Here is a 27,902-nt window from a genome sequence, read left to right on the forward strand (position 1 = left end):
TGCAAAAGGTAATTGAAGAAAATAATACTTTTGGCTACTGAAAAAGCTTTTTTCTACTTATTAAAAAAAAAAGGTTTTGTTCCTCATCATCCGTACTCTTTCGTAGTTTCTTGTCTCCATTAGTGAAGCTAGGCTGAGGTAAAAATGAAGAATGACAGAGAGTTTACTTTTCCAATAATAAATTCGCTGAGTGTCCACAGCAAAGCTAATGGGACAAAACAGTAAATTTGCTCTAGGAACATTATACTTCATGCTGGGCTCATCTGTGGATGCTCTCACTTTCTGGTAATTTTTTTCACTCAAAATCCTTGTTCTGGTCTAGCACATTAATTTAATTTCTTGAGACTTGATCTTGGATTTTGGTGGGAGGTTCCAAGGTGAACTTCAGATTTACGTAAGTTAACTTGGCACCTCTAAAATACATGACTTTGACTTAAAGTACTAATGAAATCATGTATGAGTTAGAAATAAAGTTTACCTCTTGTTTTCTTGTTCTAAGTAAATGACATAATTCCTGCCTTGTTTAGCTGTATTTGTTGCTTGGTTTGTGCTACCTGCTTTTATTTATTTTGCATAGCTGTATGGGAAGATGAACACTGGGGCTCCAGACTGGTTCTAGTAAACAAATAAGATTTTTACTCTAAGCTTGAGTTTAAATGTTGTCTCTGAATTACATCTTCCATAGGGAAAATAAAATAGAGAATAAAAGGATTTTCCATTAGCTCTGCAGCAAAAATTGTAGTTGTGCAGTGCTTATCATCTGGCTTGGTAAAATATTTTGAAATATCAATGGATATATTGCATGCATGGGCAAGAAATCAAATAGAAAACATTCTTCTATTTATAGTTTTTCTGCACTCCATATTATTTGTTGAAGGGCTGCCACTCTACAGTTTTAATAATGAGCTTGCTGCCTTTTGTTGTATGTCATATTGCAGCAAATGAAACTCAAATTCAGAAACAATCTTGTTATCCCAAGCACCAGCTGATTTATGTAATCAATACTGTATTCAAGCAACAAACAAATTTTCTGTGGTAAATATGTTTTTTCTCTCTCTCTTAGACTCATAGCACTGTTGTTTCTGTGGCCAGTCTTCTATAATTTTATCTATCTATCTTAATTGCTTGGTACTTTAATGCTCCCATCTCTGTATTAGTGAGAAGCCAGACTAGAAGGGAAATTTATCACTTGTGAACGAATGTCATTTCTGGAGGATGCACATATTTTGAGGTTCCAAATTGATAGCACCTGGGAGAAGCTTTCAAAATTCAGGGAAAATATACAACATAGAGACCAAAAAGTGGAGATTTTCATACAGTGTGTTGTAAACATGTCAAGAAAGAACCAGCTTAAGGGCTGAAATAGTAGTTTAGTCTCTCTTGAATTCAACCTCTGACATTTTTCCTCAGAACTTCCAACAAACTTGTCATTCTGCACTAATTCAGTCACCTCAGCGTTCGTTCCAAGGAGGTTCATGCTCTATTCTGGTTAATACAAACTTAACTCATTCTTTTATTTCAAACAGACCACAGAATAGCCATCAAATACAGATTTTATAAATGAAAAGTGGATTGGCTGACATTTGAAGAGAATGAATGTTTCCCATATAAGCTAAAAATATCCTGGGAGAATAATCTGATCATTTTGCCAAAAGTCATGCTGTGGCCTTTGAATTTAAATAGTGGCTGTTAGGGGAAAAATCTGGCATTGTCTTAACATAAACTGAAGTTGGGGAACTCACCTATATATTGGCTAATTCATACCAGTGGAAATAAATCTTAACATGCTCTACACCATATTACGATCTTCTTTTAATGCAGTCACAGGCGTTCTTGCTAACTGATGCCATTATATCATATGCTGACTTTTGTCTGACAGAAGATAGTGTCTTTGATAATCACTAATATACGATTGCATCCAAACTGTATTCATAAGTGATGAAATTTCTTCTATACTTTATTAATGTTCATCTGTGTGAAATGATAGTCTCCCTGGATTAACTTGACATGATACAAATGCCAAGTAAAAAGACATTTAATTTTTTAAATGTTAATGATTTTGATGTAACTTTTGCAATGAGGCCATGGGTGTTCACAGAGCAGCCGATCAGTCTCCATGCTTTGAATTAAAGGCTACATCTGCAGCAGGGCTGAGCACATTAGGCTAATAGCCAGCTCTGAGGTCCCTGGCAAAGAGTGAAGTCCATGGGCCTCAATTAAGTGTTTAGGTGCCCTTTGCAGCATCAGTTTGTGCCCAGACTAGGAGCAAAAGTCAGCAAGGGTGATCAGGGAGCTGGCCGGAGTCACCAGAATTGTGTCACAGTCGCAAGCGAGGCAGTGCCTGTCCCTCCCCATGGATCCCGCGTTGCCACTAGGTCCCACAGCACGTCGGTGATCTCGTCAGATCCTTGGCCCTTCTCTGGTGCCTACAGCAGACTGATAAGTTTCCACCTCTGGGGAGTATCCCCTCCACACTGAATTTCAGGATTTCTGAACTCTCACTTGGTCCTGTTCTGCAGTTTCAGACACATTGCTCATTTTGTCATTTCCTTTTGGAGCCCAAATTTATGGCAGCTGGGATCCGGCTTAGGATGGGTAATTACTGTTAATTCAGTGCTGCAAATAACATTCAAGTGTGCCTCTTTGGCACTGCAGAACTGGACATTACAGTACCTAACTCATTGTTCACATCTTAGCCATATTCTATGCTTTGAAAATGTTTCCAACTCTAGCTTGTAGCAAAGACCACACAGTCACATACTAGTGTCTGCTTGGCAAGGTGACATTATTTCACTAAGGCATTTTTCTGTTTCTGGTATCCAGCCTTATAATAAAATACATTTTCCTATCTCTTTGAGAAATATTGTATTTACAGTTTCATTGAAGAAGAATGGAGTTCTGGTTTTGGGCTATGACTGATCTGATCTAGTATTTGTCAAACATGTTTTAAAACTGCAACCAGGAGGAGCTGTTTGCTGTGAAAACAATCCTATGTACAGAGGAAGAGTCTTTGTCAAATCTGTCAGGTGTCTGTTTTTACTTAGGGGGGAAAGAAACACTTTCTTTGTTTTTTTTTTTTTTTTTTCCCACTCATTCTGTCATTGTTCAGCATTCACAAATGGCAATATAGATATTAATCTTTCTGTTACCTACCTTTCAGGTGTTCCAGGGAAATTTTGACAATGACACACACCGAAAGAACGTCATTGACCCTCCAATCTACGCTAGGCACATAAGGATCCTCCCATGGTCGTGGTACGGCAGGATCACCTTACGGTCAGAGCTTTTGGGCTGTACAGAGGAGGACTGACATGGATCTTCGTTAGGCATCACAACTCTCTATATCCCTAGAAGTCTCTCCATAGAAGAAACTGTGCAAAACGTGTAGGAAGCTGAATGGTTTTTCATGAACAAGTGCTCACTTTATGGTAGGCAGCTAACTGTMTTTTGCGAAGAGGTCTAAGCCTGCCCTTTAAATGATCCAATCCAATTTTGTCCTTTAAATCTGTTACAGTGTTGTCCCTTTACTGTGGAATTATCTTATTTATTATAGTTTTCTTTCAAGTTGTTCACACTGGTTGAAATGTGTTAGGGAAAAACAGCAGCATCCTTTTTACAAGGAAAGAGAAATAGCATGACAAAGCTCATTTACAGCTTTAGTAACACAGGGCCGACAAGTTCTCCATAAATCATACTGTCATCTTACTTGCAAAAAGTGATACTGCAGCTTTTAGCAATAAGTTTTCTCTGGGATGACTGCATTATAGTAATTGTTTCCCTTGTGCCTATCAAACACTGTCAGTATGACATATATTTTGGAAGGTACTCTGTAGTACTATAAAAATACTGTACCTGTGATATTACAAGCTACTTTCATTACATTTGTCTAAACTGCAGAGTCCATGCAACTAAGAGTTTTTTCCTAAGTAATTCCACTTTCCTTCTCTGTTTTGCATGCTGTGGACATAATCTCCATCTTTTCTGTTTAGTATCACCGTTACTTTCTTTGAAAGAGGTGACCTGTTTGCATATGGAACAAAATCTGCTATCAGTATATTATGAAGTTAATGAATTTGTCAAAGCTTATTAATTCTGCTTGAGATGCTTTTTTATTTTTTTTTTTTTTTTCAGAGAGGCTGAGGTTAGACTCCAGGGTACTTGCGGTATCTCATCTTAAGTACTCACATGGATGCAGGCACACAGTGTAGCATAAATCTCAAGCCCGTTTTGTGCCTTGCCCAGGAGTGAGCTCACAACCCTAGATGGAGCTGCCTGCCTGATTACTTTGGTCAGAAGCCTCCTTCGTTTCTGCGAGGAGGAAGCTGTGGGATGAAGGAATTAGGTGCTAAAAGAGACATGGAAGGAATGACTCCCTTACTCCCAGGAGACCATCCTGTTTGGCTCTTTTTGTAATGCCTGTCACAGAGTTCCTCCCAAACCTGAATGCAGCAGAGGTTGTAGGAGTCCATAAAAGCTGGGCTCTTGGGATGTGCTCCTGACCATGTCTTTTCAGACGTACGTCTCTGAGCCATGTGGACGCTGATTTTTATCTTCTTAGCTACAGAAATGCTTCATGTATGCTACATTTAACAAGACAGTAAGTCAGCTGTGAGCCAATTCTAAGGTATCAAAAGTAGGTTTAAGAGGAAAAAAAAAATGCAGAACAGTAGGGGGGACATGAAATACGTCAGGGCTGTAGTAGTTAGCAATCTCATCGACGCCGCTGTGCAGTAAGCGGGAGCAGAAGGCAGTGGCCCCGGCTACCCCTTGCTGCAGTATCGGGAAGTAAAACAGCTGCCAGGCTCACTGGCAGGTAACTCGCCCCCGAGCTGCTGCTCCTTGAAGCGGCCTCCAGGACGGTGCAGTTTAGCAGGTCCCGAGTGTAATGTGGGACTCAGGAAAGTTTGTTGCAGTCACAGTTCTGGGGCTTAGTTGTCAGGCAGTCTTGGGCAAGTCACTTCTTTGTGCCTCAGTGTCCCTGTGAGAAGGGGRATGATGATACCCGGCTTTGTAAAGCACCTGGAGTTCCTGGGAGTAAGTGCTATGTGAATGCCAGGTTTTGTTACTGTAGCACCTGAATCTTAAAAATTCATAGAGCAAGCACTTAGGGGCTGTTTTATTCATCTGAGGTAATGGCATGAAAAACTATTATTGTCACTATTTTAATTTCATAACATGCTGATGTAGATATAGAGGGCTGCATGTTTTAACAAATGTTACTGAATTTCTTTGTTGCCACCGTTATGTTCCCACTGAAACTAAAATACTGAACCTGGGCCCTGTTTCCCACATAAACAAGCTGGCCCACAATATGCAAAGGGCAAAGTTTACTTTGGAAACAAAATAGCTTGGATTTCAAAACCTGCATTTAATCTCACATTCTCCACCGTAGACGAAATATAGTCCATGTGAAAGACCCCAGAATAGCAGCCAGGAATTTTCCAAACAAGAATTTGGGAATGATTTGTGGAAGTTTTCTGATAGTGTCACTTAAATTGTTGCATTTTAAAACACAAAACATCCTGCCTCTATAAAATGACTTAATCCTTAAACTGTATTTATTTTATAAGGCTTAGACATTTAAAGACATAAGACTTTTAAGGAAGAGTCTTATAAAGGTAAAAGGTAAAAGTATGTGTAAGAAATGTTGAGGTCCTGTGCAACACTGCTAGGTTTGATTTTTTTATTTTTTATTTTGTGCCGCATAACAAAAGCCACTAGACTGTTACTGTCTTGTCTGTAACTGTGTTAACAGCATTCCTTAATGATGTATATATGAAGTGGTCTTCAAGCATAGTGAGCAATTTTAAAGAGAAAGTCAATCATGATGGTATTTTTGAAGAGCAAAAAATTTCTGAATAATGGAGGACAGATATATTCCTAAATTATTTACTGCCCATGTTTTGCACTTTAGGCTCTTCCAAAAAAAAAAAGAAAAAGAAAAAGAAAAAAAAAAGAAAAGAAAGAAAGGTAGTAATATTAAATATTAATATTTTTAGAGGGGCACATAATATTTAAAGGGGTCCAAAACCATTTTCCTGCTTTGGGAAAACAATTGACTGTGGATTTAATTAAAGATTTGAGTAATTGCACATAAGTATTTAACTACTTACCTGTGTACCCCAAAGATGGAAGGCCATTTTTGAAAATTAAGCCCCCTAGTTCAACAATTTATTCTTATGTTGTTTTTTAATATTTGTTCTGTRTTCCTAAGTGATTTTTTTCATGTTTATTCATCCTTTGCAACTCCAGTTTTGATTTTTCTTAATCTTTTGGTTTAGTAATTTAGTTATGTTGCCTGTAGTCAATGTAGAATGTAGTCATTTTATTTTGTAATAATTTAGAGTTGAATATTTTCATCTCTTTGTTCTTAGTCAGCTTTCATTTGTCAGCATTCTTCAGAATCTGAAAACAAAGCTCCGTACATTGTGGTGTGCTCTGTAATGATTTCTAAAGGAATCATGGATACATTGCCTTTACATTTTTGGCTGATGTGCTGGGGCTTCTTCTAATGATATAATTCATTCCTTAGTTAACAAAAAGCTTTCTTTAGATGGCATTGTGCAGCCATGGTACCAAATTCTGCGTCTAGTGTCAGCTGTATCAATCTGAAATAACTCTTGATTTCTATAGAATTATTTCAAATTTAACACAACAGATGAGAGTCAGATGTCCCCTATAGTTAAGATTATTTCCTTTAATTTTATTTTCCTCTTTGCCTGAAAATCATTAAGTTACAAATTCTAAACTAAAACTACTGTATTCTCCTGATGAAAGCAATTGGCATTCCAAACATAGGAAGAGTATTGGGGTTCTCCCTTTAAGAGAGGATGGAAAAACATCCTGAAATAATCGTCAAATTTTGTGTTAATTATTACAATGACATTGAACAAGAGTGAAAATGTTCTCCTAATTAAATTTCACCTTGAACCAGTTAAGTATTTGTAGGCAGACTTCACCTTTCTATAGCTCTATAATGTACTACTTTTATAGCCTAAGAAATAAAGCAAAGGCACAAGGCTTACTTTTATCTGTGTTCTATTAAGGGCTTACCACATCAACTGGTTCTGATTTTGAGGTTGACTTTCTCTTTTGGAATGACTGCATACAAATTAATGTGAGTTTTGAAGACTAAGGATACTAAATGAGTGTATCTTTGCTATACAACAAATATGAACTATAATATTCAGTGCTGGCTTCTGATGTGTCAGTAAGTACAGAAGTATCTCAGACACAATGACCTTTGCAACCTTTCAAGCTGTGTAATATTCAAATGGTTTTGTATATACTTAAATCATGTAGAATGATGTAAAACCAGTATGACCTTGTCTAGTCTTCAAACTTAACAATAAAACTTTTGAAAAATGAGGTCGTTTTTGAAGCGCTTCTAATGCAATACCTTGAAGAAGATACAACTTATCTCAGTCTGCATGGTGGCAAATGCAGGCTGGAGATATGATGTGGCATTTTCCTGGATTCATTCACTGGGTCTTTGTGATAGGTAAGTTTGTTTCTGGCAAAATCATCTGTGGTGCTGTGGTCCCTTCAATGTGTTCCTTTTGTTGTTTCAGATAAAAAAGCAAGGTTTGAATGAGCCTGAGATATTTTTGTATCTTACTGCTCTTTGAATGAGCACCGGAAATATAAACTGACAATTTCATTTCAGTTAAATCAAATTTCTGGGGATATTTATCAATCCCTATCCTCAATTCTCCTCTCCTGCATAGGGAAAATAATTTCAGGAAAGATAAATACTGTTTATAGTGCAGACCCACTAGGAGAGTTGGAGCAGAGATGCCAAGCAGGACCTGTGCTTTCTCCTAGCCCCGCAGTGGGTGGCTGGCATTGCGCCTCGAGCTGATGCAAGCGCTTCCCATCCATTTCCGTTACCTACTATACACCCCATTTTCCTGAGGTTTCTGCAAAACTGTCCTTATTACTTACCTCTAAAACCAGTTCTGCTGCAGCACTCAGGAAGAGCTCAAGTAATATGAATGGAAATGCTTTTGAAACTCAGGAAAAAATGGTTTAGTTAACTATGATTTTAATTTCGGAAGAAGACGAGGTAAAACTAGGGAAAAGCTATTCTGTCCCAATTCTGAATACTGAGGAGTTTTTTCAAATGTTGACATTTTTTATATTTATTTAAGATGGAGCTTTAGTGATTCACTCCTCATTGTTCCAGAATGGTAAGTTCATAGATGAAAATGTTTTTATTTCTGCTGCATTTCAAAATGTGTCCTTTCACCAAAAATTATCTTTTAGAAATAAAAACCATCCAGGAATATGCACCGATGACAGTTACCTTGTCTGGCAAATTTGCAGTCTGAACACTAACAGCATATCATCTTTCAACAGAAAAGTAACAGTATTTATGTTGTGATCATTTCAGATTACATATCATTATCAGCATTAAAACTTAGAAGAATATAATGATGCACATAAAAAGAGGCTATCTTTTGATAAGTGATGGCTGAATATTAATGTTTCAATCATACATTTCTGAAAATATACAATATCTTGACTCTTTCTGGCTTTTAATTATAAAATGCAACTATTTTATGAATCACAGGCCTGTTCCTCAAGAAATTAAATGTGATTTTTCTCTCATTCTTCATAATGTAGATTCCCAGGAACTTTAATGAAGCTAGTGATAGAAAATAATGAATAATTCTCTTCAGAATAGCAACTGTTTATCAGTGTCCATCCTCCCATACCTGTTGCTGATGAGCTCTAGAGATTAACATGCATATCAGCACTCTAAATCATTATGATGTCTCTGATCCTTGCATGATAAATGCAAGGATATTTATTTTGTACCATGGATTCAAATAATAGGTGCATCTTCTGATCAGTTAGTCTTATAAAATAAATCATGGCAAAATAAAAGATAATTGTACAGTTGCAAACTTTTGATTTTTTTTAAGTTTGTATAATTTTGTTTGTTGGGAATATACTGTAGGATTCAGAAAATTGTGTTAATTAAAGAATATAAAGCATAATAAGCAGACCTAATTATTGTATCAGTCCTTACTGTATAGTTTTACAACTGCATGGATCACAAAATACCTTTTGATAGTATATAACATTATCAGCATTTGCAGGGCCGTAAATATACATTTAAATGCATCTAAACATAACATGGAAATATTTCTTGGCCTTACAGCTTAACTTTCTAAGATAGTAGCAAAATACATTTTGCCAGTATATGTTAGTAAAAATGCCAAATATGTGTCAATATAGATAGAGTGAATATCAATATAGAAATAGGCTCATAAATAAGAGTATATGAGAAGCATGGATAACTACTGAAATATAAACTAAGTACAGAGGATGAAGAGAATTGTCAGAGCACAGTCTGTTCATCATGATAATGTTTCTGATGCTTTCTTGCTGTTTTAAAAGCTAATCCATCGTGGTTATCGGAGGCTGCACATCAGACAATAGGTCAGTGGACACATTTCTGAAGGCCACAAGAGCAGATGAAGGAAATCAGCTCTCAAAGGATCATATAAAAGGTCACTAAACATTTGCATCAGACAGGAAAATCAAAAGCCTACTGAAATGAACAATATCCTGAAATGTATTGATGTTCTGGGACACTGCAGGAGGTCAGTTGGGGCTGCAGAGAAATGTATTATTTTGCTTTGATGAATATAARTACTATTAAGTACTCAGACTGTTGGGCATAAAATATATATACTGTCCACTGAGGCTAGGTCAGGTAGTTCGAAGGTCTCTTAAAAAATGATACAGCACATTCTCATGGAAGTGTCAAATGATAGTTACGATGTACACTTTATAGACTTTAAACGTAACATAATTCACATACGGAGTCTAGAATTAGACACTGAGTTTTATAGAAAATGTTTTGTGAATCTTCTTTCCTCACTTTTTACCTCTGTCTTATATTTCCCTTGAATGGTGTTGCCTTTACTATTTTTGACTTAGGGAAATTCCTTTTTTATATGTGACTCATGTTAATATACCACATTTATAGCTTTATTTGAGAAGGCATTGATTTGGCATTTCCATGCCAAAGCAATACCCATAGCAGTCTTAAATATTTATAAAATTGCCCAGTGTGTATCAACAGGCTCACTACTGAGCATTTTCCTTTCCTTTCTATTCAGCCTTTCGAAGTGGGTAAGAACAATGATGTTTGAGTATTTTGCTCTTTCACTCACCATTTTCTTCAGTTCCTTGCAAAACAGACTGGAGGTCCTAGGATTTGACATATGGAAAACATACCTCTTCCTGTTGGATGTCCTGTTTTTCTTCTCAGGATTTGTGGGTATTGTGTAAGTATGAGAGTAATGTGCTTTTCCATACACTATCAATCATTATTGAACCTTTTTTCCCCCCCCTAAATGGAAATTAAAAGCATGGCTAGTAGCATTGTCTATAGTAAAACCTCTGCATCCAGGTCTATATAATATTTCTTGTCCTTTAAACATCCTGGAACTGATATATGTGCCGTTTTTTACTTTAGGCTTAATTTGGCATGGAATAGCCTTCACCTCAGGGATATGCCCAGCAAAAGGCTAACCAAACTCGTCCAAGCTATGTTAACATACATACATGCCCACAGAGTACCCTTTTTTCTTGAAGTATTTTGAGTGTCCTCTCACTGCACCACTGATACAGAAACTGAATGAGCAGCTCTAGGTCTATGTTCCCAGCTGCTCTAAGGTAGAAAAATGCTCTGATCTAGGAACTGAACACTTGCATTGTGTTTCAGAAATCCTCCCATTAAGACCCATCCTGTGTGGTTCACAAAGTCCTCTGCTTTGAGTACAGAGAGACTAAAAATTGGACCAAGGAGAAAGGAAAACCATAAACTGATGAGACTTGACTAGTATGAGGAGAGAATTTGGGAACAGATAAAGAGAGGCACTGGGGTTTCAGGTTAGCATAGTGTCCACTGCTTCAATCTTGGCAAAGTCTTCTYCTACAGTCAGGTTGTGGGCTAAGCACTTACATCAGTGAGTGACCACACATCTAATAGTGCCACTTTGGTCATAGGCATGATGCAGCTCAGCAGCTGCTCGCTAGAGCAGGGACTCTGTTCCATGTTTCCTCAGTCAGTAGCTGCAGTGGCACAAAATAAAAATAACCCTTCTGTCACTCATCTGGTGCTGACCTTGTCAGAGATGACAACCCTTGTAACAGAGTCAGCAGGAAAGCCTGTGCCTCTTACTCACCTGCTCCAGTTCGGCATGAGGGTGTCTATCATGTAGTGCAAGCTGGCATAAAGGGCTGGTGCCACTGAGGAATGGGCACGTTGTCCAGCCTGCTCCAGGCCATAGCCCATCTCCCACTGCAAGGAGAGCATCTCTGTGAGGGCCTGAAGAGGCTCCTCATCCTTACCTGGAAAGTGGTAGCTGAACAAGAATATTACTACCATCTCAGACCTTTTTCTGTTAAAGCCTGACACACAACAGGTTGAAGCTCCCAATGCAAGGAGCATACAAACTATGGACTGGATACATACCCAATTTGTACCTAAGCTGGTTCACAGCAGCTAGGGATCTAGATTTGTATGTTCGACAATGTGATTTTGTAAGTCTTTTTCCAATTCTCTTAACATTTTAGAACTAGCGTTTGAAGGATATATGGTGCTTCATGTTTTACGTTCCATAAGATAGGTATGTCAAAAGATATTTAGTCATTATATAACTTTGACTAAAAACTTGTTAGCTTTAAATATATAAGCAAATATAAAGGGATTAAACTGATGGGAAAATATACTGATAAATGAGTTTATACATAGCAAGGACCTTATTTACTATGACTGATAGAAAACATAAGTACTGCAGTGAGAAATTAAATTCATCCACCCTAATCTGGTTGTTCATCCTTTTATATGCCGATACAATCTTCATCCACTGAAAAGAAATAAGTAGGGATTTGTGGGGGGTGAGGAGGGGTGGAAGGAAGCATTGTTGGTAATTTATGTTCCTGATTTGTTTGACTCTGCTTGGCTTAGAGGCTAGTACAAAAATGGCATTCTCTTCACACAGGAACAGACAGCATTACTCAAAAGTCAGAAGCGCTTCTTTGTTTGAAAGCCATTTTTCCCATTCCTGGATGATTTGAAAGTATTTTATTAAAAACTCCATCACTAAGTGGTGACCATGAGCAGTAAGAAGTTTGTTTTCTGCAGATATAGAGATACTCCATTTCAGACAGGTGTCAAAGCTTTTGGCTTCCAGAAGAATTTGATCTTGATATTTATATGATATACGTATATAGCATATGTCACACCACTCACATTGGCTGGTCCGCTTTTCCGTTTCTTTCCAGTTTCTGTGCTGTAATAGAAAGTGTTGTTTCACTGTGGGAATGAGCCCATCTATTAACAAACGGCTTTTCACTAAGAACATGTTTAACTGTAACGGTCACATTCCTCAAATATTTCTTGGAATCTCAAACCAGCCTTCCAAACCAGAGCAGCCCAGAAGCTAGGTGTGATGTGGTGAAGGAAAATCTGCCCAGTCCCATTTCAACTGCAGAGCGGACAGAATGGCATGCACAGTTTACACCTGTAAACACAGAGTGGGTAACAGGAATGGCTCGGTAAACATGTCCCAGTAAATTCCCCCATAGTATAAAATACTGCACTTCAACTAAAATCATTTAGATATTTTTAAACATTTAGCAAACTTTTCCCTCCCCTCTACCACAAGCATTTCTATGGCCTGCAAAAAATGCATTTGTGGTTAATTTTTTTTCCCAGCAGGTCACATTCTATTCAGATTAATATGTCTGCAGTACAGATAGACCCCCCTCAACAAGCATGTTTGCAAAGTCATATAATGGGTGACAAGATATTCTTGTATAAAATGTAATTTAAAATAGATTGCCCACTATGAAATGGAGGACACTGGTCTATCACCTTCATTGTACCAGAGTAAACAGCTGTTCTTCAGTCATTATGTTACCTAAAAATGCTACAAATGGAAGGGCTGTTTGAGATACTCTCGATACCAAAAGCAGTAAATAGTCACATGAGTGAGCACCTTGATTTCAAGAAACCTCTTCACAGCAGTGAGCACTTTTTATGTAGAGGGAGAGTGAAATATGTCAATAATGTTCTAGTGCAACTAGTAAAATGCTGTTGGATGGGTGGCATACTTCTTTTCAGGYCCTCAAGCAACAGTTCAATATTGCTAGAAATTGAATGAATAATATTAAGTTCTGTGATATCTGTCATGATTCATTGTGAAATCGTCTGGCATTGTCTTGTGAAAAAATCTTCCTTTGTTAGTAAACTCCTGAGGATCATGCCATAGCTGCTTTTTCTCTTATTTTTGATCCTTCTGTATAAACCAATTATCCTTTTGGTTGTATTCCAATATCACAGTGAATCAACTGAATGTATTGAAACTTTTGCAGCCCAACTCATCTCCTGAAAAACAGTATGACACTCTTTTCATTTAAGAATGAGACGAGACTTTAGATGTAAACTAGCAAGTGCTCATTAGGATTCATTTACTGTCTCAAATAGCCGGAACTTGTTCTTTCTGGCTAGTGTAACATGATTTTAAGACCAAGAAAGTACATTCTGGGCTGTGCTAGGGAAGGACACTGAAGAATAAACCCTTTTTTCATCCTAAATATTTACAAATCAGGGTCCTCCCTTTAAGTCTACAGTAAAAATGTCCACAGCACCAGCCCYTGGACCAGATGGTTTTACACAGATCCTTGTGTTTGCACCTCAACAGTCAGAAAAGGCAAGGTTTCAACTATACTTCCTTGGCTGTACAGCAGCAATTGAGCTCTAACATCAGTAACTCTCCTCGCTCTCCTGTTTTAGGCTCAAGTAAGCTGTGTGTGTAAAGTCTTGTTGGAAGGTGGCACCAGCTCCCACTTTGCCTCTCAGTCCCTGACTCTTCCTGTGATGTCCCTTTGTTGTCTTATACATCTCTGGACTGAGACACAGAAAAATGGAATTAAAGGTTGAGGACAAAGGGGAAGGAACTACCTATGCTATGCATAGGTCATCATAGGTCATGGATGCCTGATTTACGTATGCAGCTATTCAAACTACGAGGCTCTCCAAAGGCAGAATGTGAGCACCGCYGCCAGGGACTGTGGAGAGACATAGTCAGCACCTCTTACTCAGAAACAGTGCTCCACAAGCCTCTRTATTATAGAATCAGTTTTTAATTTATCCAAAATTTCAGGAGTGAATATTCATTATATAGGGAAGGAGAAAAGGGGCAGTGCCTCCTCTGAACATACCCAACCCCCACATCTGTGACCCTCCTTGTCTTCCAGTCTCCTGCGCCAACCCAAGACAATGCAGGAGAATTTCTGAAGTTCCTAAAGAACAACCTAGGGAGAAATGATGTTGAAAAGGAAGCCTCACTGGTTATGCATGCAAAAGCTGGATGATGCCGCTATAAAAGATATCTTCTAAGCATGGTCTAACTCTGAAATGTTAGGTTACCATGGATTAATTAATAGGAATGTTAAAACTAACCTCACTGAACGACTAATTTGCATGGCTAACACAATTTCAAACATATCTTAGCTATTTCACAAGGCTTTCTTCATCTATTTCCATCTTGATGAAATCCAATTGTATTCAGTGGAATTATTTACTTCAAGAATAGGGAAAAACATATCTATGAAAGGTAATCTTCAGCCTTTATTAAACTGAAGTTTATATGGGAAAAAAACAAGGAAACATAGTGTCTGAAATGTAAGCCAGAATCTAAGAAATATTCGTGCAAGCAGGAGAAACAAAGCAGTAAGGGATACCTTTTCTCTGCGTTTTCCTCAGGACAGTCATCACTGTAATAAGTGCAKTATAGCACTGCACATGTGCCTGCATGCGTGCTTGACTTTAATCACTAGTCAGTGCACTGATTTGATGGGACTGCTATAAAGACTGTAATATGCAGAAGCAGCTGAAAGACTGGCATCTTTGCTTTGGTCTTCCCCATAACCTTTTTACATTTCAGTTACATTAAAGTCTCTTGACTGATTATGCAGGATCTCAGACTGCCATGTGATCCTGTTACCTTAAGGCGTGATTGCAAATGAGACAAGAAATCTCAGCTGTACTGTTCCTTATAATGGCACTCATTCTTTGTCCAATGTTAATTATTCCTTGCAGCCCACCAGAAACACAAAGCCCAAAGAGTTAATTTTCAGCACAATGAAAATTCAATACATTCTAGGATGTTCCCCATTACTTACTTTATTTACATAGAAAAACACTGTTTTGTCTTGTTTTGTTTTGTTAATACTCAGAAGCCAGGCACTAAATAAAAGGAGAAAACAAAGGGCACAAAGAAAAGCATCCCATTTGTTTGCAAACCAAAGAGGATTTACCACAAGCTGGTTCAAGGGACCTAATTACTGAGCAGGAAGCTTTGGTGTTTTCCTTTCCATGGCCTGTAGCTGAGCCCTGTAGCCCCCTCCCTGTGCTGGAGGCCCGAAATCGCCATTGTCTTGAGCCGAGGACCTGATGGACCTGAGTTCAGAACTAGTAGGGAGGATGCAAACACCTTATGAGTCCCCACGTAACCACTCCAGCCCCCAAGAGCTGTCGCACTAAGTAAGACATGAGAAGTCGGAAATCTGCTGTGGTGGTAGCTGCCCTCCTTTCCGGTTGGAGGGTCAGCAGAGAGCTGCACACCTAGCATGCCCGCTAAACTCATGAGCCCCAATGAAAAAGCCATAGGGACTTAATGCAAAATAAGTCTCCTGGTGTCAGTGAAACTGTGAGCAGAATCCACCCCATTAACTCAGGAAGRAGGACAGAATTCCCCTTGGAAATGTTAGTGTCAAAGCTGGCATATGAGTTATTTCTCCAGTGCACTGTGGTATCTACTTTGCACTCATATGCATACCTATGAGTGAACAGTGCAATTTATCATCTAAAACTTGTCTGATTCTGCACTATAGCTGAATGCATATKTTGCACATTTGTGGGTATCTGTTATGCTTATACTTCACAACCAAACTTTCAAAGAAAACAATGTTCAGCTTTTCTCTGAACTTGTGTATTACTTACTTAAGGATTTTTGCTTAGAAAGACCTAGAATTCCCTAAAAGACAGGGTAGTTTTTTGTTTTTGTTTTCCAAGCCCTGCAGTGACTTTACCTCTGTGTTTATCCATTGATTCAGTGTTTTGTTTTGCTTTGTTTTATTTTGTTTTCTACAGCAGGTAAAGCTTGTTACCAGAGTCATTCAGCTCTGTTCAGCATTAAGCATGAYAATCTCAATTCAGAAAAGCACTGCAACTTTAAGCCTGTTCAAATTCCACTAACTTCTATAGGACTTGTATGGTCTTTCATATTCCATGTGTACTAAAGTGTTTTGTTATACTGTGATCCCTAAAATGTGTTTGTTGATAACTTCTTAATCCAACAAGAAGGGAGTGGAATTATGAGGTATCATGATAACTAGATTTTTTCTGAGGCTATTGCCTAGAACTTAGGCATCATCAGAACATATTAATGTAAAATTAAGAGTTGATTCTGTTCTATTTGAAGTCAACGGCAAAATTTTTCATTTACTTTCTGTGATGTGGTTTTAAATTCATAATGTCTAATGTTTGCTAGTCAAATATTATGCAGAAATCCAACACTATCTACTCATAGGATCATTCTTAGAGTTTTGTGGATTTTTTTTATGATAGTTTAGGATAAGGCTTTCTTAGTCCCTCTTATGGAAACCATTCCCTTTCCTCCATCTTCTAGTATCCATGTTTTGTGAGAAAGAGCATAAATGCAATAAAASCAGGAGAGACGTTGTGCCTCATCCTCATAGCAATGAATGCTGCAACTCCTTAGCCTTTTGGAGTCCTAATTGAGTCAGGGTTCTTTTTTTATAAAATACATGAAATGTATCTCATAAAMTCATAGTCATTATTTGAAAAACAACAAAAATAGCCTATAAATGCCTCAAAAGTTGAGATCTTCTCATTCCTAATTTCTACTGAGATAAGATCTACATCCTTTGTAGTGGGAAGTAAAGGGGGGAAATATATACATACATACATACATACATATATATATATATATATATATAATTCAGGTGATTATTTCCCTCTTTTAATCAAAACTCTTTATTGCATGCACTTTCAGAGGACTACTAGTCTGGATAGTCCATCTAAAAGTAATGGAGCTTCCTCTGGGGAAAGTATTGGAAATCTTGGGATGGTGATAAGAACTGCCGAACTTTTTCTGCAAGATGCCTCCAAGGAGTCATCATTTTGTTGGAATGATGCTATTGCCTCATAAAATGAGCAACCTTGCTAAATTTATTTCAGCTTTCTACCATGGGAAGGAAGGTAAGAGTCCCATTTGACCAGTAAGACCATGACTAGGTAGGTAGCCAGTGACTTGGATCTGTATTCTTGTCTATTTGGTAACTGTAATTCATAGTGGCATCTCCACTAGAAACATGAACTAAATTTGTCCCCACTTTACTGTCCTTTTTTTGATGTAGTAATGACCATTTTTCTTGAACTATGATCACCCGCAGTATTTCTGTTTCAGTTTGGAATAACAATAATGGCTTAAGACAATACGTGATACATTGTTTTAGAAAGTTACCATAGAGACCACAGTATCTTGTTTTCTTCAACAGGAGTAGAAGTTTCCAATCTTAAATTGTTAGGGCTATTCTCCTTAATGTCCCCTGAGATATAACAAATGGAAGTAACTATGGCTAATTTTTAAGGCCATATTCTAAGAATGCACATGAAGTTAAAAAAAATTAATACACATAGGATTCCTATGTCATTGACTTCTCAGATTTGACAGAAGTGACATCTTACAGAATTCAGACATCTGAGTTACATTTCAATATGAACATTTTTTTTCACTTCTTTCAAATATGCTTTGTTATAACTAAGTGCTATCCCATCTCACTTAACTGAAGCTCTACCTAAATAATAATGGAGCATGTTACCTTTTTTCTTTTTGACTATTTGCCTTTTTACAATTTATTGTTTTAGAATCACAAAAATCAAAATCTGGTACAACCTCCTCAGAAGAGAAGCTTAACACACAAACTGTCAGCATGCATTAATCTTCATTATTCCAAACCTTATACACTTTTTTTTGCATGAAATATTGAAGCATTCTCACATGGCCAGCTGAAAAATTTCCCTTCAAAGCTTAGAAAATATCTAGTAACATTTGCTTAACATTTTCATACACACTCACACTTACATAAACATGCACAGACTCTGAGAGAGATAGGGTCAGAACCTCATCAGTTATAAAATGAACATTTKGAAAAACTGTGGGACTCTGAGGCAAATAGGGATTTACTAAGCAAAGAAAACTGTGGAATCRTTAGTAGGAAATGTTCTCAGTACTGAGAAAGATTAAACAGTGATTTGATGAGTGAGCATGACCAGTGTTAGGTGTGGAGATCAGCCTTTAAAACCAGAAGTTAGTTATACCAACAACCATCTCAATCTGTTGGTTTGTTTTTGGAAATAATAAAAACATAATTCCTACGGAATTACACTGAAACACAATGCTGCTGCTCTGAAGCACAGCACATTTCAGGCAGGCAGCTCCTGTGGACCTGTAGCAGCAGTGAGAGCCTCCAATTCCTTTTGATAAGAAAAATGCCACAAGATCAACTGTGTATTAGCCGTGCCCTCCTCTGCTATGAGGCGCAGATCTACTCAGTGATTAATTTACATAGCAGGTATAATTATGGATGAAAGGAAGCTAAGCTGTTTCACTTCAGAAGATTTTATTCAAAGATAAATCCAACTGCATCCCAGGTGACTGTCATTCCAGCCCTCTGAGTATACAAACCGGCGAGCTTGTTTCATTTTTCAAGTCACATTACACTGTCAGGATCTTTGAAGCAGAAGGCAGGCTGCCATTATGTTTAGCTTAGAGTGGTAGTAATTAGAGTGACCTAGAATTTTTCAGAACCACTACATCTTAAGAAACATAGCTTTACCTCTGTTGACCTTCTCTGCAGCTGCCAAGCTGAACAAGTACTATGGGACTAAAAGCATAAATTAACTTAGTGACTCCTTCAAAACAGTATTGATTCAGGAAGTACAATAATGGGCAACTGCTTCCCCAAAACCCGCACTTAGTTCAAGTCACTGAACAAATGTATAGGAGGCCATTGATTCAGTGTTTTTTAAAAAATGTAATTTAACTAATATAGTATAGATTTAAGCCAAGCCATTTCAAACCCATGCGATCTAATATGAAAAGGARTGTTTTCCAAAAGGATAGAAAGTTGTATTTCTTGGCATTGCAACATTTTTTCCTCCCTTTTTCTTTTCTAGGGAAACAAAAGCATATTTCTTTATTTTAGAAAAGTTTAATACAAAAGTAACTTCATTAATGCAAGGGGGTGAACATATTGTATTTAGAAGGGCTGTCCATCAGATATGAAGTTACTAAATATTGCCGTCCATTGTTCAGGAGATCTGGGGATTCTACATTCAAGGAGASTTTGAACTGTCAGAACAAGCATGTCGTCTTTGATGTACAATCCTTGAACCTTTTTCTTAACCAGTACTAAGCGTGCAAAGGATTAATTGCTCACTGTGGCCAACTTACCTGTTTTGGACGCTGTATTTCCATCTTCAGACTTTTCCTAATTCTTAGAACTCTTTATTTTAAAGCACATAACTTCAGTGCACTTTATATACATGATATTGGCCAAATAAATATGCATATGCATAGTGAGAACAAAGAAAAAGTGTTTAACTCAGCATATAAGAACTGAGCTCTCAAGGTTAGTGCCTGCCAAACATATGTTTGYTCTTTACAAGACCTCTGTTCAAAAAAAATATCTATATTATCATCTAGATTAATCACCTCTGCCTTTTYCCATGCCTCAGGTTAGTATGATCTTCAAAACAGCAGGCTCTGGAAGGCAAATTGTCAGCCTGCAGTCAGGCTGACCCTCATGACAAGCCACTCCGAAGTACAGCAGGTTTCTCTAGCACAGGCACAAAGCAGTGACCTTCATGCATAATGCAGAATTTTGATGTGCACTGGCTGCGAATGGGGTGGAGAGTTTTCAACTGCATTTAGAGTTTTAAAATAATCAGCTGTAGAAATGTCTGCCAGCTTGAAAGAAATATCACACTGTAAGTGAGTTACTGTGGGAAGTGCGGGAGATAGATTGGTTCTGGGGGGTAGCTGTCAGTAGCCCATGACGGCATTGTAGAGCAGCTTGGATTAGTGAAAATGGGACTTCTTCTAATGTTTTGAAAGTATCAGTCTTGATAATCCTTTAACTTGGACCAGTTTTACACCAGGGTAACTTGGACAGGCTTCAGTTGCATTACTTTGATGTTATACTGACATGCGTCAGAAAAKATTTTGATACCTTACATTTCATGACAAGCACATCTGGATGGAAAATGTCTGTGTGGGTAGCAGAAGGAATAACAGTGGAAGGATTTTGTTTATTTTTTGTTTTAATGAGACTGCCTTTCTCTTTTGAAAATTTGATTAGTTCTGGTTCATCTTTCCTGAGTAGTTCTGATGATAATTGCTAAATATGTTTATCTTGAAATCTTTACAGTATTAGAGTTCACTCCTCTCTATACTCTCCAGTCTCTAACCAGCTCCGAGGATATACTATGCACAATTTACTCTTTGACAAAGAAATAATGCAGCACAGTTTGACAGAGACTATTAGAAGAGATATAATTCAAGAGCTCCTTTCAGTTGTCAATATGATCTCTTTTTATATGAATAAATTATACCTTCAAAATCTATTTGAGAGAAGAACATAAGATTGAGAACTAGAGACAAGTAGATGCAGAGAAAAATAAAAATAGAAAGGGTGAGGGGAATACTGGAATTTCAAAACACTGCAATTTTGAACAGCAGTAACGATATGGATGCTTTTGGACCCATAGATTTATCATTAAACTTAGCCCTCCTGGGATGGAAAATATTGGAATTGTACTAGAGATAATCAAATAGTTAATGATATGAATGTAAAATATTGGATTCTATGTTTCATTCACGTCCTTAGTTTACAGGGTATAATAGTTTTTTTCTCATACTCCCTTTATTTCAGATGACCAAAGGGAGCATCCCTCCTTCAGTACATTTTTTCTGCATGCTGGACTAAGTAGGAAATATGGCAGTTTGTGTTTGGCACACATGTGTGCATGTGTGTGGAGGGGAATGTCCTGTGTGCATAAATTAGTTGCAATCACAAATCTTACTTATTTTGATTTGGTAAAAATCTTAGTAAGTTTTTTTTTTCCCTGGGGAATCCCTTTTTACATACATTTCCTATATAAATACAAAGACTGCTTCCCTCTTATGACACACTCCAGACTACATGCAGAGTATCACTCTGTTGTCAGCATACAGTTTTCCCATATTTTTGTTTAAGGACCTTTAAAGTATTTACTCTTAAAATCTCAGCTGCTGCCACCTCTGAGACCTTAACTCTCATGTGGGATAATTATGAGCGCTGCTGTTCTAGCCTGGGCAGCAGGACTGCCTGCATTAGCACTGCAGGGCTTGCTTTGGTAACCTCCTCCACTCCTACATGAACCTGCACTTCCCAGCTTCAGACAGCAATGCTGACTATGTGTGTTTGAGCAGAAGGATTGTTTGCATGTCTGCACATTTAGTCAAGTTTGCAAATAGGGCATCTCCTATCAGCCCTTGCTGAGTTTTGCTTTGGCAGAAGAGAAGGTCATACAGGTACTCCCAGTACATTGCTATTCACGGCTGAAAATTGGACTTCATAACAGGTCAGTAAATCCATTTATGCAAACTTCAGCACTAGCTATCCTAGCTGAACTTCTTGTCCACTACAGATAAGTGACAGTAAAATATTGACTGACAGAGGGTAACATACTACAAGGAAAAACTAGCAGGATGGCTTTTATTTTCTTCAGGAGTAATCATAACGTGGTATCATTTTTTTCAGTTATGGGGGAGGATTGAGGGGGCAGGGAGATCTTGTGGGTGTTTGCTTACATGTGTATTGCTTAGATTAAATTTTGTGACATGCCCAGCTATTGAACTTTGCAAGGCTAGTGYACTGCTTTTGTGAGTCAGTAACAATCTTGCAAGATTTGCTGCAAGAAAGAGCCTTTTTCATCTTAACCACAAAGAAGGATGAATAAAAAATCTAGATATTTTAACAGCTCTTACGCATGTTGTTAAATGTAGGTATTATCAAAACAGCACAGGGGACCAGGAGGCGCATCTCATCCAATGCATGCACAGGACCTGGTTAGGAGGGCAGGCTSCATCCTAATGCACAACTAAAGAGGAGGGAAAGAAGAAGTAGGGCAGTCCTACAGATAGCATTAGGCCCGTACAGCTGCCAGGAGTTGACCATCTTCTTGCTGTTTGCCCAGCTGCTTGAAACTGTTTTCCACTGCATACTTTTTATTAGTATTTTAGAAGGTCAGCAAGATTCTGGTCCAAAGCTATGGCATTATCCCTTTGCAGCATGAGAATGAAAAGGCTGCTGGCCATGGTTACATTCTTTAACTTGAATGTGTGGGTGAAAAAAATTTAAGAAACAGTGCTGACAGCTCCTTAGACGATGGGAAATAACTTTACTTCAGTAAAACCATTCTTGGGTGTGTGGATCTCTTTCTAATTACTAGTAACAAGGATAAAAAAATACTTAAAACTGTTAGATTAATAAAACTGGTTATCTAAGAAATTTGAGCAGAAAAGAGAAATGAACATTGAATCAAAAAGGTAATGATCCCAGAAGTAGCACAATTATTGCTGCACTGCAGTGTGGGGAGACCAGGTTTTGATRTTAATTATACAACACCAGAAATGACTCAGAATCTTTTTTAGTAATTCCTTTATTCAGTGGGACTCAATCCATATATCATACATGCATGTAAATCACCTCTCTTTCTATCTGTCTACCTAGTTCAAACCTCTTCTTTCTTTGTTATTATTCACAGCTGTCCCTAAGGGTACTGTTGAAGCTGAACATCATGAGTAAATTGATATTTTGAAGATGAGCTTCCATTCAAGTGACACTAATTATCATGAAATAAGAAAACTGTATCTTCAAACCACCTGACCGTGTATCTTCAAACCACCTGACTTTTTTATCTTCAGTTATCCTTCGAGTGCCTCTGATGGTCCTGGTAGAAGGGTTTTGTTTGTTTGTTTGTTTGTTTTTCCATGAAGCATCACTGTTCCAACCAGCTAAAATTAAACTGTCAGGAATTAGAAAACCTGCAGTAACGGACAGTCAGTCCTTTCAGACAAAAGCAGTCATAGAGATACTCTAAAACTTCCAGAAACTGACACTTTCCACCAGCGGGGAATTCTTGTGTTACTCATGAAGGAAACTAGCGAACAGTAGCTGCCCCTTTTTCACATGTGATCTCACGAAATAATTAAAATTTTATTTGAAGCAGGTGCTTATTTTTAGATAGAATTTCATTGTCAGATCATAAGACAAAGAGTTCAATATTACAAAGGAGAGGGTAGTTTTCACTGATGGCACGGTGCTAATTGCTGTCAAAATCCAATTCTTGAAAGATGGAGTAATTTCAGAAGGAAAATAAATGTGAAGCTAGATGTATTGATAAACTGTTGCAAACAGCTAAGCCCCTTGCTTTACTTTCTTTGGATACTATGCTTCAGCTACTCTGAAGGCTCTGCAATGGCCTTTRCCCCGGCATTGTTTGCACTGGCTTGCGGGAGGAAGACGGTGAAATTACAAGGCGTCTGTAAGGAAACCTTGTGCRTGGTTTTGTGAAGTTTAGAGCACCTACAGAGTTTTCTGGGGAATAAATGAGCACCCTGCATTCCTGGAAGCGGGAAGAGAGAACAAGTGTACAGCAACACCTACAGCTTTGAACCTCAGTGTATCTAAGCAAAGCCAAACCATGGCATTACACTGAACTACTACATTAAAAAATGCCCTTCCTTGTATATGTGAATCTTGTAGCTTTGATGAGGGCTGAGGAGGAAATAATTACATTACTCTTACAGAGCACCTTGCCTGTCCATAGTACCTTCAAAGTTATCACCCGAAGACACGCCTTAGCAGCCCCTAGCTTTGTAAATCCCACCCCACTTCCTATCCAGGATGAGCAGGAAGATTACATGTTCTTCCCCATGCAAAGGTACAAGACAAGAAATGGTGGAAGATAGAAAGGGGGAAGACTACATATCCAAAAAAGCAACATGGACTTTATTGTTGTCTCATTTTACAGCCTACTAATATGATTTGTTAACCCGACAAAAAAGTTCAAGTGTCCTGTTCACCTTAGCTAGTTAACTGTACATTCACCAACATGAAAAGTCATACTAGAAAATGCTCTCCTTGTGTAAATACTCCAGAGAGTTGTAAAACTAAATGAAACCGGATGAGAGCTCTGATGAACAGCAAGAAAAGGCAGGGGAATGCCTGGCAGTGAGCATGATGTTCCTGCAAAGGTAATGTCCCTCACTGGCCTCACTCTACCAGCACTCACCCATTCCACAAACATCCCTATCATCGCCTTTCCCTAGTATGTTGGGAAAGAAACACTCACCAAATACTTTCACTTACTTTATGTATTAAGAAAGCAGCTAACTACAGCTGTCATTGGACACTTGAGGGAATAAACACAAAGACAAAAACATAGCCATCACAGCAGCCCAAACACAGTGTGTGTGTGTGTGTGTGTGTGTGTGTGTGTGTACAAGTGTGTAGGGATTAGGATTTCATAAGACTTCTGTATTTGGTATTTTGAGGTCTGCATCTTGTACTGTCTCCCTGTGTGTATCTGTACAGTGTCTAATGCACTCACATCCAGGATGTTCACTGTTGCCATCTCACCAACTCACAGACAGAACATATCCCCTGCCTGTCCGAAAATTTCTGATGTTCCTGCTGCCTACTTACCCTCTCTTAAATTTGGTTGCTGATGGTATCCACCAATAGGGAGGTAAGTAGAATGAGCTTTACTTTTCTTTAGAAAATCTGGTATCTTTAATGATGTGTGATATATTCCTCTCACTCACAGATGCAACCATAACCTGTTATTTTATGTTTTTTATCCCAGTGAGACTGAAATGAAGTGTTGATTCAGTATCATTTATAAACTGAATTAATGTGTTTTTATGCATTTATATCAAGCAATTAATTCAGTTATTATATGAAACCAAATCTATTGCTAACTCTTCTGATATGTCAAATGCCAATTCCTGTCATCTCAGCATGCTACTGTATATCGTGGCCCTGTTTAAATGATCTTCTGACAATTTTCTTTTCATGTTCTTCCCAACTGATATGAATTAATTTTTTTCAGATCAAATTTTATTAGCCATTGTATGAAATTCCTCACTAAAATCTTTACTTACAATCATATTCTGTTCTTTTTGCATTATCGTATTCTTGGTTTGCTAATGCACAGATTTCCTTGYACTTGCTTCCCCTTTGTCCACCTATGACTAATCTTCCACTTACAATTAGAGATAAAAAAAATTGTCTATATAGGTTTTAAAAATAGCAATAGAGGGCCAAAACTAGCTAAGAACAAGTAGATCATTTCCTTTTCTTTGTGAATAAATGAAATTATTTTCTTTTAATATTTTAATGTCTTGTAGCTGTCTTTACAGTTGGATCATTTAGTCATTTAGCTTTTTTGCATGTACTCCACTACGGGCTTGTYCATACTGAAATTGCAGTTACGATTACAACGTATGCATTTTATTCTAGCTATTATGTGCAATAACAGCAGTGAAGACTGGACGGTACAATTTTCCATACAAACATACATACCTGCTGGTTTTCAACCAGCGCTGAAGTCCATTTTGCTGTGTAYTCTTCACAGCCGTTTCCAGTATCAGCCCCATATGCCTAAGCACACACAAATCATTTATAGATGTTGCATTGCACAGAAATGTGGTAAGTGCCCTGACTTTTCCAAAAATCTTCAACGTTACAGTATGTTAGTTATGCTCTCTCTCAGCAAAATACCACTGATGCCCTGGTAAATCTCTTTTAAGTCACATGTCACCTGTATGTGTTAATGCTTGCTTTCTGGGTCTTCAATAGGGTGTTGAGGAGATTTGCTTTACCTGAACATTTAGTTACAAGTTTCAGGTAAGAATCTGAAGTGGTTTCTTTCCTACTGCACAGAGTATTGTACTGAAGGATGTACGAATTCTTCATCCTTGTAGGAAGCTGAAATTTACTTCTTAAAATATAATTGTGGAGATGGAACTGCACTACTCAAAAAAAGTTTTGCTTGATGGAGAGAATATTGGAGGAAAATAGTCACAGTATGGTAAGCACTTCTGGAGATGGGCTAATTCTCTGTTGTATGCTTTAACAGAGTCTGGCACAAAGAACTATTGTTAGATGTTATAATAATACAAAGCAGAGACAAACATAAAGATATTAATAACTTTCTGAATGCCACATTGACTAAATAATATTTCTAAAGGAATAATAGTTGAAATTTTCATGAAAATGTTTCATATCCAACCTAGCCAGAACTCAAGACAGTGTTCTATAGGGAACAAATCTGCTATGATAAAGAAATGAACTAAAGGTCTCAATAAATGTGCTTTATCTTCTAAGCCTACAACTCTTTGATTTTTATTATTATACAAGTGATTGCTTTTAATCTGTATTTCTGAATAGGAACAGAGAAGAATTTTCAATAGCTATTCTACCGATCTGTTTCTCTAAGCATTTTCAAATAATATCTTACCAAATTTATTGAAGGTATGTTGAATAACACAAACACAACAGAAAGTGACCAACGTTTTCTAGATTTTCATGTGCCGTTTTGAGTTCTTCATCTCCCTGTAGGTATTTCTTTACTAAAAGYGTCTTTCTGAGATGTGCCTGAAATTCAACTGAACATATCACCAAGGCGAAAGATATTGCATGAATAAATTCTAAAAATTCTAATGGGAATAAATATATGTGACACATAGCTCAGGTGGGAAGAAGTTTAAAAGCTATTACTTTCCATCATTAGTAGTCCCCAGGGCTAGAGCATTCAGCTGTGAAGCCTGCTTTGTGCTTGCAGTGACACAAGGTCATCATAAAGAAATTATTTCCTGCGGTGCATAGCTGGAATATCTTTTCAAAAATGACTTCCATGGCTACAGGTAATTGTGTCCTTACTACTAGAAAACAAATACAAAACGAATACAAGAATCTAGGCCTAAACTCCTGTATCTTTGTAGAATGCTGAATGTCAAGAGAAGTTCAAATTTATCAAGAAGTACAGATTTCTGAATTTGGATCCTTCAAAAGTCACTTTAAACTATTGAGTATAATGTATTTATTGGTTCATGTGAAATTATTCAGCAGATATAAAGAAACAGCCTATTACGTACCAATTTGCTAGTCCATTTCACATTAGGCCATGATTTATACTACATAGCTTCAATGAGATGAAAGAAGTGAAAGAGTAAAACGATGAGATTTGAGTTTTAAAATGTATTATGAACTGGACCAAAATAGTAATATTAAAGAGAGAACTCTTAAAAAGCTTCCAATCTTTATGCAAAGCAAATTGAAAAGTAAGAAGGAAGTATAATTGCAATCTTTAACTTGATTTTCCCTGTTTGCATTCTCTTCCAGTACCACTCTTTGTTCAGTACTTATGCTGAGGACAGTCAATGGTGAAAGTAAATGGACTGGGAAGTTTATACTACCATTGGCCATTGCTCAGGTAACTACACTCTGTGGGCAATTCAGAGTTTCTGGATTTCAGCTGTTGTTTTTTTTCCATTTACAGTAATTATGAAAAGAGATGCTTTTGTTATCCTGTTGAAAGCTGAAATTGCACAGCTGTAAATCATAATCTAAATTCTGTTAATAATAGCAGCCTGGAGCATCCCAAGTGCCGAGATCATTATTGTGTTCAGTCAGCATGCAAGGCTCCAGCAAAAATAATAAATGCTAATGAAGTACAA

General features: G+C 37.6%; 1 protein-coding gene across 1 annotated transcript in view; it reads left to right on the forward strand.

The window, feature by feature from the left end:
• The window catches only part of EDIL3 (EGF like and discoidin domains 3), a 229,263-nt gene extending 221,895 nt beyond the window's left edge, over positions 1-7,368 (forward strand). Inside the window, exon 11 of the mRNA XM_085316785.1 lies at positions 3,161-7,368. Coding sequence (XP_085172911.1) covers positions 3,161-3,310 — 150 coding nt within the window. The 3' untranslated portion in view covers positions 3,311-7,368. The remainder of the gene's footprint in view (positions 1-3,160) is intronic.
• Positions 7,369-27,902: the final 20,534 nt, after the last annotated feature.

This window comes from Rhea americana, unplaced genomic scaffold (assembly GCF_003343005.1).
Source record: "Rhea americana isolate MKP2758 unplaced genomic scaffold, rheAme1 scaffold_114, whole genome shotgun sequence".
In the NCBI taxonomy this organism is placed as follows: domain Eukaryota; kingdom Metazoa; phylum Chordata; class Aves; order Rheiformes; family Rheidae; genus Rhea; species Rhea americana.